This window comes from Chrysemys picta, chromosome 24 (assembly GCF_011386835.1).
Source record: "Chrysemys picta bellii isolate R12L10 chromosome 24, ASM1138683v2, whole genome shotgun sequence".
Lineage (NCBI taxonomy): Eukaryota > Metazoa > Chordata > Testudines > Emydidae > Chrysemys > Chrysemys picta.
In genome coordinates this window covers 3,463,086-3,477,460 of record NC_088814.1, presented here as the reverse complement: position 1 = coordinate 3,477,460, position 14,375 = coordinate 3,463,086, and the positions used below count along the sequence as shown (strand labels likewise).

At 56.2% G+C, this 14,375-nt stretch overlaps 1 protein-coding gene across 6 annotated transcripts in view; it reads left to right on the top strand.

The window, feature by feature from the left end:
* GRB7 (growth factor receptor bound protein 7) overlaps window positions 1–14,375 on the top strand; it is a 51,230-nt gene that overhangs the window by 34,342 nt on the left and 2,513 nt on the right. For 5 of the 6 annotated variants that reach the window (XM_065577611.1, XM_008162726.4, XM_042844580.2 and 2 more), the window contains 11 exons: window positions 5,729–5,885; window positions 6,302–6,423; window positions 6,973–7,050; window positions 7,372–7,509; window positions 8,485–8,595; window positions 9,176–9,274; window positions 9,491–9,571; window positions 10,979–11,095; window positions 11,727–11,787; window positions 12,993–13,080; window positions 13,910–14,003. In XM_065577611.1, the coding sequence (XP_065433683.1) occupies window positions 5,729–5,885; window positions 6,302–6,423; window positions 6,973–7,050; window positions 7,372–7,509; window positions 8,485–8,595; window positions 9,176–9,274; window positions 9,491–9,571; window positions 10,979–11,095; window positions 11,727–11,787; window positions 12,993–13,080; window positions 13,910–14,003 (1,146 nt within the window). The remainder of the gene's footprint in view (window positions 1–5,728; window positions 5,886–6,301; window positions 6,424–6,972; window positions 7,051–7,371; window positions 7,510–8,484; window positions 8,596–9,175; window positions 9,275–9,490; window positions 9,572–10,978; window positions 11,096–11,726; window positions 11,788–12,992; window positions 13,081–13,909; window positions 14,004–14,375) is intronic. The other variant, XM_065577610.1, reaches the window with a different exon arrangement.

Below are 14,375 nucleotides of genomic sequence, written 5' to 3'. Positions count from 1 at the left end.
ACCCTGGGTGGGTCATTTCCCCCATCGTGTTACTCAAGTACCAATGGTGCTAGTGCCCCATTGAACTCCCGAGCTGGGTCAGTCTGGGATGTGCAGGGCAGCTGGGCATGACGGGGCTTGACGAGGCAGGCAGTTGGTTTCCATAGGGATGGTCGGCATGGATCCCGGTGTGTTTCGACCCGCAAGCTTGTAATTATAGGTGGGACAGTTTCCAGGCACCCTTGGAAACCTTCCAGCACTTCCCACCTGACACCTCCCCAGGCAATCACCTGCCTCCTAGCTGGGTCCAGCACAACCGCTTAACCCCTGGTGTGCCGAACAATGCACCCTGAAAACATCAGGCACCCCAACACGGTGTGGCCCGCCCAGTGCCCCCGCCCCTGCTGGAGACCTGGATCAGTGCCCCCTTGTGCAGAGACTTTGATGGGCTGGTACTGGGGGCGGGGAAAAGGACTGGCAGCCCCACGTGGGAGATGGGTCCTGTAACATTGTGGCACGGGATAATGAAATTCACTGATGCCACTCAACCAGGAGCAGTGAGGGCTGGGAAATAACCCCGAGAGAGAGACTGGATGGTTACTATTATTTAACCTCTGTGTCACTGTAGTGGTTAGCGATCAGGGCCCCACCGGGCTGAGTGCTGTATAAACCATCCCTGCCCCAAAGACCCCCCCCGTCAAGCCAGGTGGATGAGACGGGTTGGAGCAGCCCAGGAGAGCCAGGGAACAGTTGGGAAATGCAGCAGGTTCTCGGCGGGAGCAGATGAGCTGAACCACAAGGGAGGGAAGTGGCTGCTCTTTCTAGGCTCAATTCCCTTTCCCTGGCAAATCTGCTTGGCTTTGCTCTCTGATCCCCGGAACTTGTTCTTCTCAAGATCTGGACCAATCTTGGTCACTGAAGATTTCACGGCACCTTTCGCGAGAAGCCAGGGTGTTAACTCCCGGCTTTCTGGCCAAATCCCAATTTGGAAATCTCCATTCCCCCTTGCTAAACTCCCCCTACAGATCAGTACCTTTCTTCACTCCCTGCCCTAAAGTATTAGGCAGTGTTGCTGAGGCCTTGCTCAAAGTGCTGACATGTTCCACCCCAGAAGTGGCTGCATTTCAACAGGTTGGGACAGCGGACTCTATTTCTTCTATGTGAACAAAGTGCTTTGGGATCCTTTTGGATGAGAAGCCCTGTAGACATGTCAGTCTCTGGCCATGTGTCGGTCTTTGGCTGTTCCTTCAGGTTCGGAGGGACAACTGGACATAGCACAGGGACTCTGTGGGTTTTGATGCTGGCAGCTACCCCGGGTGGGGTGGGCAGAGTGGGATTATGTGTCTGCCCCTGGAAGAGTCGCTGGACGTCTCTTGGAGGTCTGTGTGTCTCGACGTGCTCAGATCTCGCAGCCAATTTACTGACTCACCGGCAAGGAATAAGATTACAATTAAGGGCTTTGGAGAATAATAACTATAAAGGTTCCCTTGCCTTTCATCTGGGGCGTGGGTGCTGCTGGGTGAGCAGGAGGGGGCACTGGAGTGCTCTAATCCCCGGGGGATTTGATCACAGTCAGGAGGAGCAGTGGTGGGGCGAGAAGCAGACGGCCAGTGGGAGGGGATCGCATAGCCACGGACGGGTCACTTTCCCACAGGGTCACCCTGGTGCCGGCCCCGTCCCTTCCCATTGCCCCCAGGGGTGTTGTCTCCTCTAGGGAGCATCTCACCTGCCCGCAGTGCAGGTCGCAGGTGTCAGGGTGGTTCTGGGGAGCCCTTGGGCCCCCTCCCCTGGAAACTCAACGAGCCTTAAATCAACCCACGGCTGCCGCAAGACCCGAATCTTCCCTGGGACGGTGATGGGGTCGGCAGCGTCCCAGCGCCACGGGGTCGGGGTTTGGGGCTCGGGTGCGGCCCTTCGCCCCCAGGGCTGGGTTAGAGGGTGGGAGCTGGTGTCCCTCCGACACACACTGGGAGGTCCTGCTGAGAGGCCAGTGCAGCCATCCCGACAGGCTGTGGAGGCCACAAGCCAGTGGGACGGAGACCTGCAGCATGAGGTGACAGTCTCCTCCCACCATCAGCAGCTCAGAGGCTTCAGTACAATCCCAGCTGGGCAGCGCCCTCCCCCCAAGATGAGTCCTACCACACAGGGGCCTTGCTGGCCTGACTGTAAATCGATCCCCTTTTGGCAGCACCCCTTCCCCCCCCCCGGTATTTCATCCCCCCCCCCAGCTCCAATAGCCCTGGGAGACCAGTCAGGGCCATTCCCAGGAAGCCCACGTCACTGTTACCATTGCAACCCTCTGCCAAGGACAGGCTGCCCCCGGGCTGTGAGCTCGGGGGCAGATGGTTCCCAAGGCCTCTCCGGCAGAGGGGACGAGCAAGCAGGACCCTTGTTCCCTGGGGTCGGCAGCCTCGGAGCAGCCAGAGCCCAAGAAGCCAAGTGCCTTTGGCTTTGATTTGGCCTGGCTGCTGGATGAGGAACCTCTGGAAATTCAGCACTTCCCGGAGGGAAGCAGATGAGCCATCATCGGAGGGAAGGAAGGAGAGGCGGGCATGGGATGTTCATGGGTTTTCTACCCCTTGCTTCTCTCTGGGCCAGAAAGCTCCAGTGGTGCCGGGTGGGTAATGCCCATGGCAGGCCGCGCAGGGGCCGTCGGGGGGCACAGAGCAAAGGGTCCGTGGCACACGTAGCCAAAACACGTCCTGGAGACAGCAGGGATCAGCGCCTGGACTGGTTCATGCCAGGCAACGGCCGCTGGATAGAGATAAAAGGAGCCACCCAGCGGGTGTCACGCGGGGCCAGCCCAGGAACTGCTTTATTGCAGCCCTAACGGCCGTCTGCCCCCTCCGTGTGCAGACGCTCAGGGGGTGGCTGGCGTCTGCAAGGAGCAACTCAGGTGGCTGGTAGAGAGCAGCCAACCATAGAAAGAGCCTTCCCCCCCCCCCCCCCCCGCCCCTAGCAGGTAGAACCAGCTGGGGAGAGAGGAGAAAGGTACTGAAGGAAACCTGAACCCTCCCTGCAAAGGTCACAAACTTCATGGCACATGGGAAGGGGGAGCCTGTGGCTTCAGGACAGTGGCTGGCAGCCTCCCTAGCCACCCATGGCCTGGGCTGCCTCCTGCCCCTCCCCGCTGGGGTCTGGGTGTTCAGAGCAGGGCAGCTCCCTGTCGCCCTGCCCCCTTGCATGGTCATTTGCACCAGTGCAGAGTTGGGCGCGCTCCCATGAGAGCTTTGCACTGGCGTTACTGACGACACAAGGCCCAGGGCAGCAGGGTTGGGCCCAACGGAAAAGCTGACGGGTTAGTCGGGCTCATCCAGAAGTCAACGGAACCCATATGGGTCCCTCGGCCCCGATTCCTAAATCAATTCAAGCAGATTCTAAAAGGGTTACTGCGCAGAGAGACGAGGGATGTTAACAATCCTAATCCTTTGCCCACGGGGAGATCTCAGACATTCACACAGTCCCCCAGCCAGGCAGGAAGGGATTGAATCTGAATTGCTCCACCTGCCGCTGACATTCAGCCACCTCTGGGGTGGGATGCAGCAGGTGGTGAACAGCAACGCCACAGAACGGGGCAGGAAGTGAAAGCGAATCCTATCGCCAGCTGCAACTGTAGGGCAGGATTTGAAGGAGGCGAGTGCAGTTTGTCTAGAATACCAGCGTTAACACCTCATCAGAGTATTTTTTAAGGGGGGGAAATGTGAGAAAACTGGAGAGGCAGCATGATTTAAGGGGCAGGATACCAGCCTGGGAGTTAAGTAGCCTGCGTGCTGTTCCCTTAGCTGCTTTGTGACCTGTGCCTCAGTTTCCCCTCCCACTCTTTCTTAGTTCTCTTGCAGTGGTGCCCAGGGGCCCCAGTCACAGAGCAAGGTCCAATGGTGCTAGGTGCAGTACAAACGCAGAACGAAAAGACGGTCCCTGCCCCGAAGAGCTTACAGGGTGACAAGCTCTTTGGGGAGCGCCTGTCTCTTCCCCGGTGTCTGCGCAGGCTGGGCAAGTATCTGTGCAGTGTATCTGTGTACCTGTGCCGTGCCCAGGGAACAGGCACAATGGGCCGGCTCTGCAAAGGGCATTGTTAGACGTATGGCCCAGTTCAGCAGGTGCGTAGCCCCCTCTGGTGGGTTAACTGGGGACTAGCAGGGAGGATTTGGTTTCAGCCTAGCCCCAGGTGCTGCTGCGCTTTGATTTCGTTGTAAATTCCTTGTGGGCAGGGTCCGGCCATGCTGCTGCTTCCTGCCAGGATCCCCTGGAGACGGACGGTCTAACAGGGATGGGAATGGGAGGCTGGACATCCGGGTTCAACTCCTGGCTCTCTCCCAGGCTTGCTTGCGTGATCGTGGCCACCTCACTTTGCCTCCATTTCCCTGCTGGGGGCAATGCTCCAGCTCCCTCTAGGTGGGGGGGGGGGGCTGTTTGGGTTCAGTGCTGGGGGGCACCCCTTCCCCCCCGCTCCCAGGAGACAGCCCTGTGAAAGGGCTGTACGGCTAGAAACTCAATGAGCTTGTTACGTTCATAAAAGCTCCCCCCACCCGACCCCTAGCTGACTCACGACACACCTCAATTTGCAACCAAGTACTGTAATGAGCATGGACATTACAACGGAGCCAGGAATAGAACCCAGGAGTCCTGTACCCCTAGTACCTGCTCTAGCCCCTAGATAACGCTCCCTCTGTGGCAGTGACACAAAAGGAGGTTAAGGCTACCTGGCAACCGGGTCGCTGGGCAACCCACATCCCTGGCACCACTTCCCCAGGCGCTGGGAGCAGAGGGACTCTGAAGCTACCTGCTCACTTACTGAGGGAGCCTGGGAGCCAGGGGGCGCTCACAGCCAGAGGGGGGAGTTGCTGGGGGGTTTCATAGCTGAACTGAGGCCAGTGAACTGCAAGAGGGATTTGGGCTCCCGGGGGTCAAACCTCCCTGTGCCAAAGGGTCAGTGCTTGAGAACTGCTCTATAACCCGGCCTCACGGGAGGGAGACAGAGAGAGCTGGTGTCGGGGAGCTCTGGCTTGGATGCGGGGAGGGTCCAAACCGTGCAGGGATCAATCCTGGGACCTTTTGCTCCAAAAGCACAGCCCGCTAGCCCTTGAATTAAAGAAGCAGCGCAGTTAGTTGGCTGCAGTAGAAGGTTCTTATCCTCTGCATGGAGCGGTGACAGCCAGCCAGCCTGGAGCACTTCATTCCACCCTGAAACCGCCGCTGAGATATTAACTCTCCTGCTTAGGTCTTACTCCGATCTCTTAGCTATTAGAGACCAAGATGAGACCCACCATGGGGGGTGGCAGATTACCCCACTGCTCCTGCAGGGTTCTAACCCCTTCCTCAGAATCGTCTGGTGCTGGGCCCTGTCAGGACATTGGGCTAGATGGATTCCGGGGCTGATCCTGGCTGGCAGTTCCTGTATGATCCCACAGTGCAAACACCCCAAAACTGGTCTTGGGGGACAATTGCTCTGGCCAGCAGGGGAGCAGGCGCGGAGACAGGCTTGTTTGCTGTCGCCCAGCTACCCTGCACACATCACTGCCTCCCCTTGGGAGGGTGATAAACCTCAGCCCAACTTGGGTTTGTCCTTGGGGCTGGCTATCTGGCTCTCCACACGCCGCCCTGTCCTCCACCACAGAGAGCATTGACCCAGCCCCTCGTGCATTCAGAACAGAGACGTGAGGAAGGGAGGGAGCCCAGGGAGTGTCCAGACTGAGGGGGCAGGGCTGTGGGAGAGGGGAATGAACCTGGCCTGGCCTCTGCCCCACAGGTGGTAAAGGTCTTCAGCGAAGATGGCACCTGCCGCTCGCTGGAGGTCACGGCAGGCGCCACGGCCCGCCACGTCTGCGAGATGCTGGTGCAAAAGACTCACGCCCTCCACGACGACAGCTGGTCCTTGGTGGAGCGCCATCAGCACTTGGCTCTAGGTGAGGAGGCACGTACACCCCCAGGGGAGCCTTGCACGGCTGGCTTTGTGCACATGGCCACCAGTGTGTGTATGCAACTAGGAGCTTGGGGGGAGACGTGTAAAGCTGGTTCTGGGCACGTGTGTCCACTAATGCCCAAATGCAAACACAGCTTTTGGGGAGGTTCATGCTGCCAGGTCTGTGCGTGCAACTGCAGGCTTGGCTGAGAGCAGCGGAGGGACTATTAGCCCCCAAAGCACAAGCTCCTACCACTTGTGCTAAGAGAGCAACTTGCTGAGCTGGGGCAGCGACGAGCTGCTGTAGTCTCTGAGGCTGGCCGCTAGAAGGAGACAGGCTGACCCAAGCTAAGCCAGCGTGCTGTGGTGCATGATGGCTGGCAGGGCTCTTCCCAGACCCTGTGGCTTTCTCCTCCACAGAGCGGTGCCTGGAAGACCATGAGTCGGTGGTGGAGGTCCAGGCCACCTGGCCCATTGGGGGAGACAGCAGATTTGTCTTCCGGAAGAACTTTGCCAAGTACGAGCTGTTTAAAAGCTCACCGGTAAGTGTCTGCTGACCTTGCTACTGGGCGACCCAGCCCAGCATGACCTGGTGGGGGGTGGGGGGCGACCGGCCTTATATGTCTTGGACTCCAGTGGGCAGGACCCAGGCAGCATCCCAGGCACAGAACAGCCCTGCCTGGATAGAAGCCAATCCCGGACACACACTGACCTGACCAGAGGGGACCTGGTGGGGCTCAGAGGAAGAATCCCCGAAGCTGCTGGGAGATCTGGCTGCCTTCCCTTCTCCTGAACCCCCAGGGTCCCGGAGCTGCCCAGCTGGGAATGAGCTTTGAATATGCTAAAGCAACTGGACTAAGCATCTACCCCTTACTGCCAGGAGATTAATTCCAGCACCACCCGGCATTAATTGGACAGCTGCCCAGGGCACCAGGAGGTCATCCTTACACAAGCTCACTGGTCCTGATCCCAGGGGAGCCAGTCCTGGTCCCCGGCCAGACGCGGGGGGCTGCTATGGTCCAGAGCCCTTCTGGTGCACTTGTGCTTGCCCCAGAGTCCCCGCTAACCATCTTCTCTCTCTCTGATCCCAGCAGTCCCTGTTCCCCGAGGTGATGGTCTCCAGCTGCTTGGATGCCAACAAGGGCATGTCCCACTCGGAGCTCATCCAGGTATGCACTGCCAGCCTGCCCTCCTGGCACTCATCGCCGGAGCCCAGTTCTGACTCCAGGCCACATGGTTTGAAGCAGGAAAGTGACCCTGGGGACTGTCCATAAGCACCGCCCACAAGCAGCTTCGCCCTATAAACAGGCATAGCACGAGCCTGCAATGGGGTGGGGAGAAAGCGAATGCACCTGGGATAAACCTGCCCTGCAGCCTGTTAGTCAGAGAGCTTAATGCTTGAGCTGGAGGCCTGATAGCCTCAACCTTTGGGGCCAGTTCAGTGTCATCTCTTCCTTCCCACGCTCTCCCCGACCCCTCCTCTCCTGCAGAACTTCCTCAATTCCGGCAGCTGCCCAGAGATCCAGGGCTTCCTGCACCTGAAGGAGGTGGGGCGCAAGGTCTGGAAGAGGTTTTACTTCTCCCTCCGCCGCTCAGGGCTTTACTACTCCACAAAGGGCACATCTAAGGTGAGACTGAGCCCACCTGGGCAGATTTGACCCTCCCCTTCCAACAGGTTGCCCCAGCACCACTAGGGGGCACCGCAGGAGGGGTGGGGCTGAAGACATCCTATGACCGATGGGTTTCCTATAGAAGTGGCTAGTTCTTAGTTACTTTGGATGGAGTGATCTGAACTGTGCCCTCTATGAGTCACAAGTGGGGCTTGAATCCTGAATAGTTAGCTCAAAGCACAGGACGTACCTCCCTTGGACTAAAGGAATAGCTCCCTTAGCTGGTAGCAGTAGTAGGCTCTTATCCCAATATGAAGTGCTACATGCCCTATTGATGCTACACATACCGTCACCCATGTGCATGTTGTGTAGGGCTCTGTCCCCCTCTAGTGGTGGCTGGGCCACACACGCATATTGATGAGCCTGATGCAGCCCTTGCTAAGGGAGCGGGAGCTTTTCGCTCAGGCACCAGAGGCCCCTCTAATTCAATCCAAAGGTTCCTGGTTCAGTTCCCCTGCTGAGAACCTGCCCAGCAGACTGCGGTTACAGAATGAGCATGCACTGAGCTATTAAAGCAGAAGTGATTTTTAAAACCCTTCCTTGACCTTTGATGCCATTTAAATCTGCCCTTCATTCCCTCGAGCCAGTTATGATCAGTGTTTATTATGGGTATTCCACAGGCCTGGTCAGCATGGGGGCCCCGTTTTGCTAGGTGCTGTACAAATGCGTGGGGAGACCCAAAGAGCTTAGAGACCGATCGGTTTCCCTACCTCTGGCCAGTCAGTTTCCCTTTCTGGTGTTCATGCTCTAGGGCCACGGTGGCTCCTGGGTTTGAGTCCCCTGTGCCATGTGCTTGGGTCACTGCGGCGTCTGGAGTCTGGTCTCTCCGGCCCTTCAGGGTGCTGGACGGGAAGTGTCCTGGTCCCTGGTCCCCCTGCCCCATGACTGCCTCCCCTAATACAGCACATGCTCTTCCTTCCTCTCCTCCCCCAGGACCCACGGCACCTACAGTATTTTGCTGACCTCAACGAGTCCAATGTCTACTTCATCACACAAGGGAAAAAGCACTACGGCACGCCCACCGAGTTCAGCTTCTGCATCAAGGTGAGGGAGGTCAAGGGATTTCAAGGCGGTATGGCTGCCACCTGGCACCCTAGAGGCCTCAGCGGTGGGTGAAGCAACCCCTGCCCAAACAGGGCCAAATCCATCCCTGCTGTAAACCCAGCAGAAGTGAGGAGGGTTACACCAGGGGCCCAGTGTGCAAAGTCCTTTTGATTGCTCTTGAGGTGGAAGGGACTGGAGAAACACCAGCGGCAACCATTAAGGCCGTGTGGTTAGCACAAAGGAGGGCTGGGTGTCAGGACTCCTGGGTTCGCTTGCCAGATTTGATTGGAGTGTAGAGCAGAGGGAACCCAGGACTCCTGGGCTCTGTTCCCAGCAATCAAAGGAGATTGGGGTCTAGTGGTTGGAGGGGCGGGGAAACTGGAACTCAGGACTCCTGGGTTTTTTTCCCAGCTCTCCCAGAGACTTATTGGGGCTAGTCCATGCCTCGCTCCCCTCCTCCCCTAAAACAGGGCTAACAACTTGGGGGGCTTGGTTAGCGCCCGGGGAGCTCTGTGCCGTCCTCTTCCGGCTGGCGCTGGAGACGGCCTCTTGCGGTTACCGTTGTTGCTCTGCTCTGCAGCCCTACAAGGTGCGCAGCGGCATGAAGGGCCTCAAGCTATTCTGCAGCGAGGACGAGCAGAGCCGCACCTGCTGGATGGCCGCCTTCCGCCTCTTTAAGGTAAGAGCCTCCCGCCGGCCCCTGCACCTTGCTGCCAGCCCACTGGCAGGCTAGAGCAGACAGCGACACCTGCTGGCGGAAGCGGGGACTGCACTTCGGTTCTGTTTCCTGGGGGAGCTCAGCACCTCTTGGGCTGGTGAGGTTAGTGCTGCTTCTTAGCACCCCCCCTCTTGGCTCTGATGCTGCCGATGCTAACGACGGCTGCTTCCTTCCCAGTATGGCGTGCAGCTCTACAGGAACTACCAGCAGTCCCAGGCCAGACGCAGCCACCAGTCTTGGATCAGCACCACGCCCCTGGTAAGCGCCTCGCCTGAGCCGCCTGGAGAAGCTTCCTTTGCAGCGTCTCCACGGGACACCGTCCCCATTTTCCCCGGGCTGGCTCAGCGGGTTGCGTTGGCTCAGTGGATTCCAAATTGGAGTGTACTGGGGAGGCCCCATTCCCACATTCTCCCTACATCCTTCCTCACTGACATGCTCACCGAACGGGTAGAGCCCGGGTTGGAAAGGATCTGGACAGGCGGCAGCTGTTCACTGCCCTCGTTGCTCCAGGCCGATGTTCTCCTGTGTCGACACCTCCGGATCTCCTGTTAGCACAGCAGAAGATGCTGTTTCTTCCTCCCGCCGCTGGGGGTGTGGTGAATGCCTTCAGCCTAGAGAGCTGGTTGAAAAATGAGGATTTTTCCTTGGAAAGGGGTGGCAGTGCATCATGGGAGGCCCTGGTGAGGGTGCATCCTGGGAGATGTAGTCCAGTTGAGGAGCCTGGCCCATAGAGAAGAATGGCAACACGGGCCAACTGAACTACAGCTCCCATGAGGCACCGTAGCAGCCTTTCCAAATCAAACCTTTTTGGGCTTGGGGGAGTTTGTTTTTCAGAAATTGCACATTTTGTGAAAAATGTGTTTCATCAAAATCCCAATTTCCCATCAAAAAAACAGTTTCAATGGGAAATTTTCGACTAGCCCTTCCCTGGGCTCCTCCACCTCTCCCAGGGCGTGGGAGCGGTGCCAGCCAAGCTGCCCAGCAAGGCCTGGTGCTGTTGTTCAAACAGAACTAAAGGCGAGATGGCCTCAGACAGCGCCCTCTAGAGGAGGAGCCTGTCAGCACTGGGTGTCCAAGGGAGGACAAGGATACTGGTGTCTGACCAGATGTAGCCCTTTTGGGGGTTACATATCAGGTTCTGTCTGCACTGCTCACCTGACAATATCTCCCTGAGGGCGACCTCTCTGGAGGGCATCTATCGGACCCGGTCACTGGAGAGCGTCAGTCCAAAGTGACATTCCCTGCAGGACCTATGCAGATGATGGGGCAGTTAGTTGAGGCAGAGGCTGGGTGGTACCCAGCGATGTAGCTGGCCAGGAAATGTTTCCTTTAAAATACCCAGGGATCCATGGACCACGGCGGGATTTTATCATGCCCATAATGGAGCTTTGATTTTTAAGTCCATTTCATGCTGGGGAAAGGTGCCCGATGAAGAGCCCTGTTTATGCCCTGAACTGCTACAGCTCAACACTGAGAGGCCCCCAGACCCCTCGCTGACGGGACTCAGGACTGACACAATGGGACCCTCTCAAAGCTGCTTACAGGGCCCTGAACTGTAGAGCTGCAAGCGGTGTTCCTGTCCGACCGCTCCCGTCTTCCAGTACAGGGTCCCCCTTCCCCACCCCCGTTGCTGCGTCTCTCCTCAGCTGCTGTTTCATCCCACAGAGGAGCATGTCTGACAACACCTTGGTGGCCATGGATTTCTCGGGGTGCACAGGCCGGGTGATTGAGAACCCCAACGAGGCGCTGACGGTGGCCCTGGAAGAGGCTCAGTCGTGGAGGGTGAGTCCATGCTTCCATGCGGAGCTAGAAGTCAGAGGCCGGGCAGGGAAGCGGGCTGTGGCTGGAGGCGGTGTTCAGGCCAGGCATCTTCATCAAGCTGTCCAAGCAGCTTCCAGCGGGTGGCTTATCTGCCCAGAGAGCTGCACCGGGTTAGCTTAAACAATTAAACTGTGATATGGGCTGGTGGATGCAGTGTTGTTGTAGACGTGTCGATCCCAGGATAGTAGAGAGACAAGGTGGGTGAGGTGATATCTTTTGTTGGACCAACTTCTGTTGGTGAGAGAGACGAGCTTCCAAGCTCCACAGAGCTCCTCCTCCGGTCTGGGAAAGGTGAGATCGTCTCAGCCCAGCTCCATCAGCGTCCAGTGGGATGCTCTGGTGAGTGTTTGGTGGCACAGTGCCATTGCACCAGATTGGAACGAGGCTACAGTAGCCCTCACATCGCAGCATCCCCCCGCTGCAGCCTGTGCTCTCGCCCTCTCTGGGTCTGTCCTATCCTTGCTCCCAGGTCATTCCCATCATTCGCCGCGGCGCTCATTTCTGGTTTGATTTTCCATGAAAGTAGCATTGCACTAAGGCCTAATAACAACACCCCATAGTAATGCCCTGCTCCTTGCTTTCCACGCCGCAGAAGAAGACGAGTCACCGCTACAGCCTGCCAACTCCCTGCCAGGGCTCCCCGCTCAGCACAGGTGAGTGGAGACCCCTCTATCCAGCTCCGGTAGGCTGAGGGTCACACAGGGAGAGGTCCTTCCCAAAGGAATTCTGGGCTTGATCGACGTAATGGTCTCAAGTTGCAGTGGGGGAGGTTTAGGTTGGATATTAGGAAAAACTTTTTCACTAGGAGGGTGGTGAAGTACTGGAATGGGTTCCCTAGGGAGGTGGTGGAATCTCCTTCCTTAGAGGTTTTTAAGGCCTGGCTTGACAAAGCCCTGACTGGGATGATTTAGTTGGGGTTGGTCCTGCTTTGAGCAGGGGGTTAGACTAGATGACCTCCTGAGGTCCCTTCCAACCCTGATATTCTGTGATTCTATGAAGGGAAACCAGAACCAGACGCTGAAGGGATACAATGAGCCCAATTCCTCTGAATCTCCTCACACCCAGCACACCAAGTGGGTGGGAAACACTAGCAGACCAGGGTGGTTGTGTCTTACACACATCCTGCACTGGTGCAGACGGAGACACAAAGTGGAGGGGAACTTGGATTGGGGCTTGTTCCAAAAGTGAATTTTGAGATTTAAAAAAAAAAAAAAAAAAGATTTTATAGAATCTAAAATGCCACCCTGGATATTCTTCTAACTTTGGTTATAAGGAAATCTGGAGACTGAATTGAAACCTTCCCCAGTATCTGATCTACATGGTGGATAAGGGCCTAATACTGCTGCCAGCCAAAGAATGGTCTTGTAGCTAAAGTGCTCAATGCAGACTCATGTTCAATTCCTGGCTCTGCCACAGACTCCCTGAGTGACCTTGGGCAAGTCATTTGATTTCTCCATATCTCAGTTTCCCCTCCTATCCTTTGTCTGTCTTGTCTATTTAGCCCGGGAGCCCTTTGGGACAGGGACTGTCTCTCTCTGTGTGTCTGTGCAGCACCCAGCACAACGGGGGCCTGATCTCAATTAGGGCCAGTGCTACTTTAATTTATTATTTATGTTAAGATAGCACCTAGGAGGCGCAGTCACAGACCAGGACCCCATGGTGCTAGGCACTGTACAGAGACAGAACAAAGAGACAGTCCCTGCCCCAAAGAGTTTGCCTTTTTTTCTCTTTCTTGCTCTCTCCAATGCCCCTTCAGTTTTGCAAACCCCGATATACCAACTTTCTCTGTGAAAGGGTTTGTAAGAGTCAGATCAAAAAAGCTTTTCTTCCTCCATTTTCTTTTCTTTTCTCTTCTCAGCCATCCATCGAACGCAGCCGTGGTTTCACGGGCGGATCTCAAGGGAAGACACACAGCGATTGATAATCCAGCAGGGATTAGTGGATGGGTACGGAAAGGCTTTGAACACTGATTATATGGCTTCTATTAACTCGGAGTAGGCATTAACTCAAGGGACTCCCTGCTGCAGGATGTCAGTAAGGCCAAATGCTTAGCAATGTTCCAAAGACACTTGGACAGCGATTTAATCCCCAGTCTCACAATATTTTCCTTAAAGTTTCCTTAAGGCATTTTCCTTAAAGCCCAGGCTTCTGGAGACATGTAATGACATGAAAAGCTCAGCTTTTTTTTTTTAAAGTGAGTTTCTAGCCATTGTGGTTGCAGAGAAAATGTGACCCCTACTACAGGCTCAAAACCAAGAAGGCAAATAAGAAACCCCCAATTTTTTTTAAATCATTATTTTTAAGATAAATCTCATGCTTTTTGGGGCCTGACTTGAGTTTTTGAATAATTGAGGTTGGCAGCACTGCTTTTGTGGATAAGATGAGCACCAGCAGCGACGCTAGAGAGGATAAAATAATAAAGCGTTTGATCTTAATGCTTCAGGGCACCCATCAGTTCTGGGGTCAGGAGGGAATGTTCCTCCTTGAGACAGGGCTGTGCAATTAGGCAGGATTTTATGCCTTCAAGTTATCCAGCACAGGCCACTGTCTGGGACAAGTTCATTGCCAGCTCTCACTGCAAAGGGTTACAGTACCCCTTGGTCATGGCATGAGTTTGGCTGCTTTCAACAGCATTCCATGTGCGGCTGTGTTGTTTTCAGCTGAACTGACTGAAAAGCTCAGATGCTGCTCTGGGCTCCCCCGGTGGACAGAAGAGGTTGAGTGGGCAGCAGCAGCGTGTTGGTAACAGCCTCCTCTCTTGTTTTGATTTTTTAGGGTGTTTTTGGTGCGGGAAAGCCAGCGGAACCCCAAGGGGTACGTCCTGTCCTTGTGCCACCTACAGAAAGTCAAGCACTATCTCATCCTGCCAGTAAGTGCCCCTCCCCGGCCCCAGCTACCACGGACTGTGCCCTCCCAGCAATATGGGTGGGGGTGCTTTATGAACTTGCTCAAGGAGCAAACCCATGGGGAGGAGATTCACATATAGGAATGGTGTGGAGCTACTCCAGCCCGGGCCCTTCTCAGCAGGGGGTGCTGTAGGGAGCTGTAGGGATAAGAGTGTTGGCTGTGGGGGGAGCTCCTGTATGCTCCAGCCCTGGCCTCTCCCAGCAGGGGGCGCTGTGGGGAGTGGGGCAGGAGCACTGGCTATGGGGAGCTCCCAGCCTCTCCCTGAGTGAGTCCCTGAAGAGAGACCTATAATAAGACAACTCTAACCTTGGGAACGCTCCCATTCCAGTCCCTC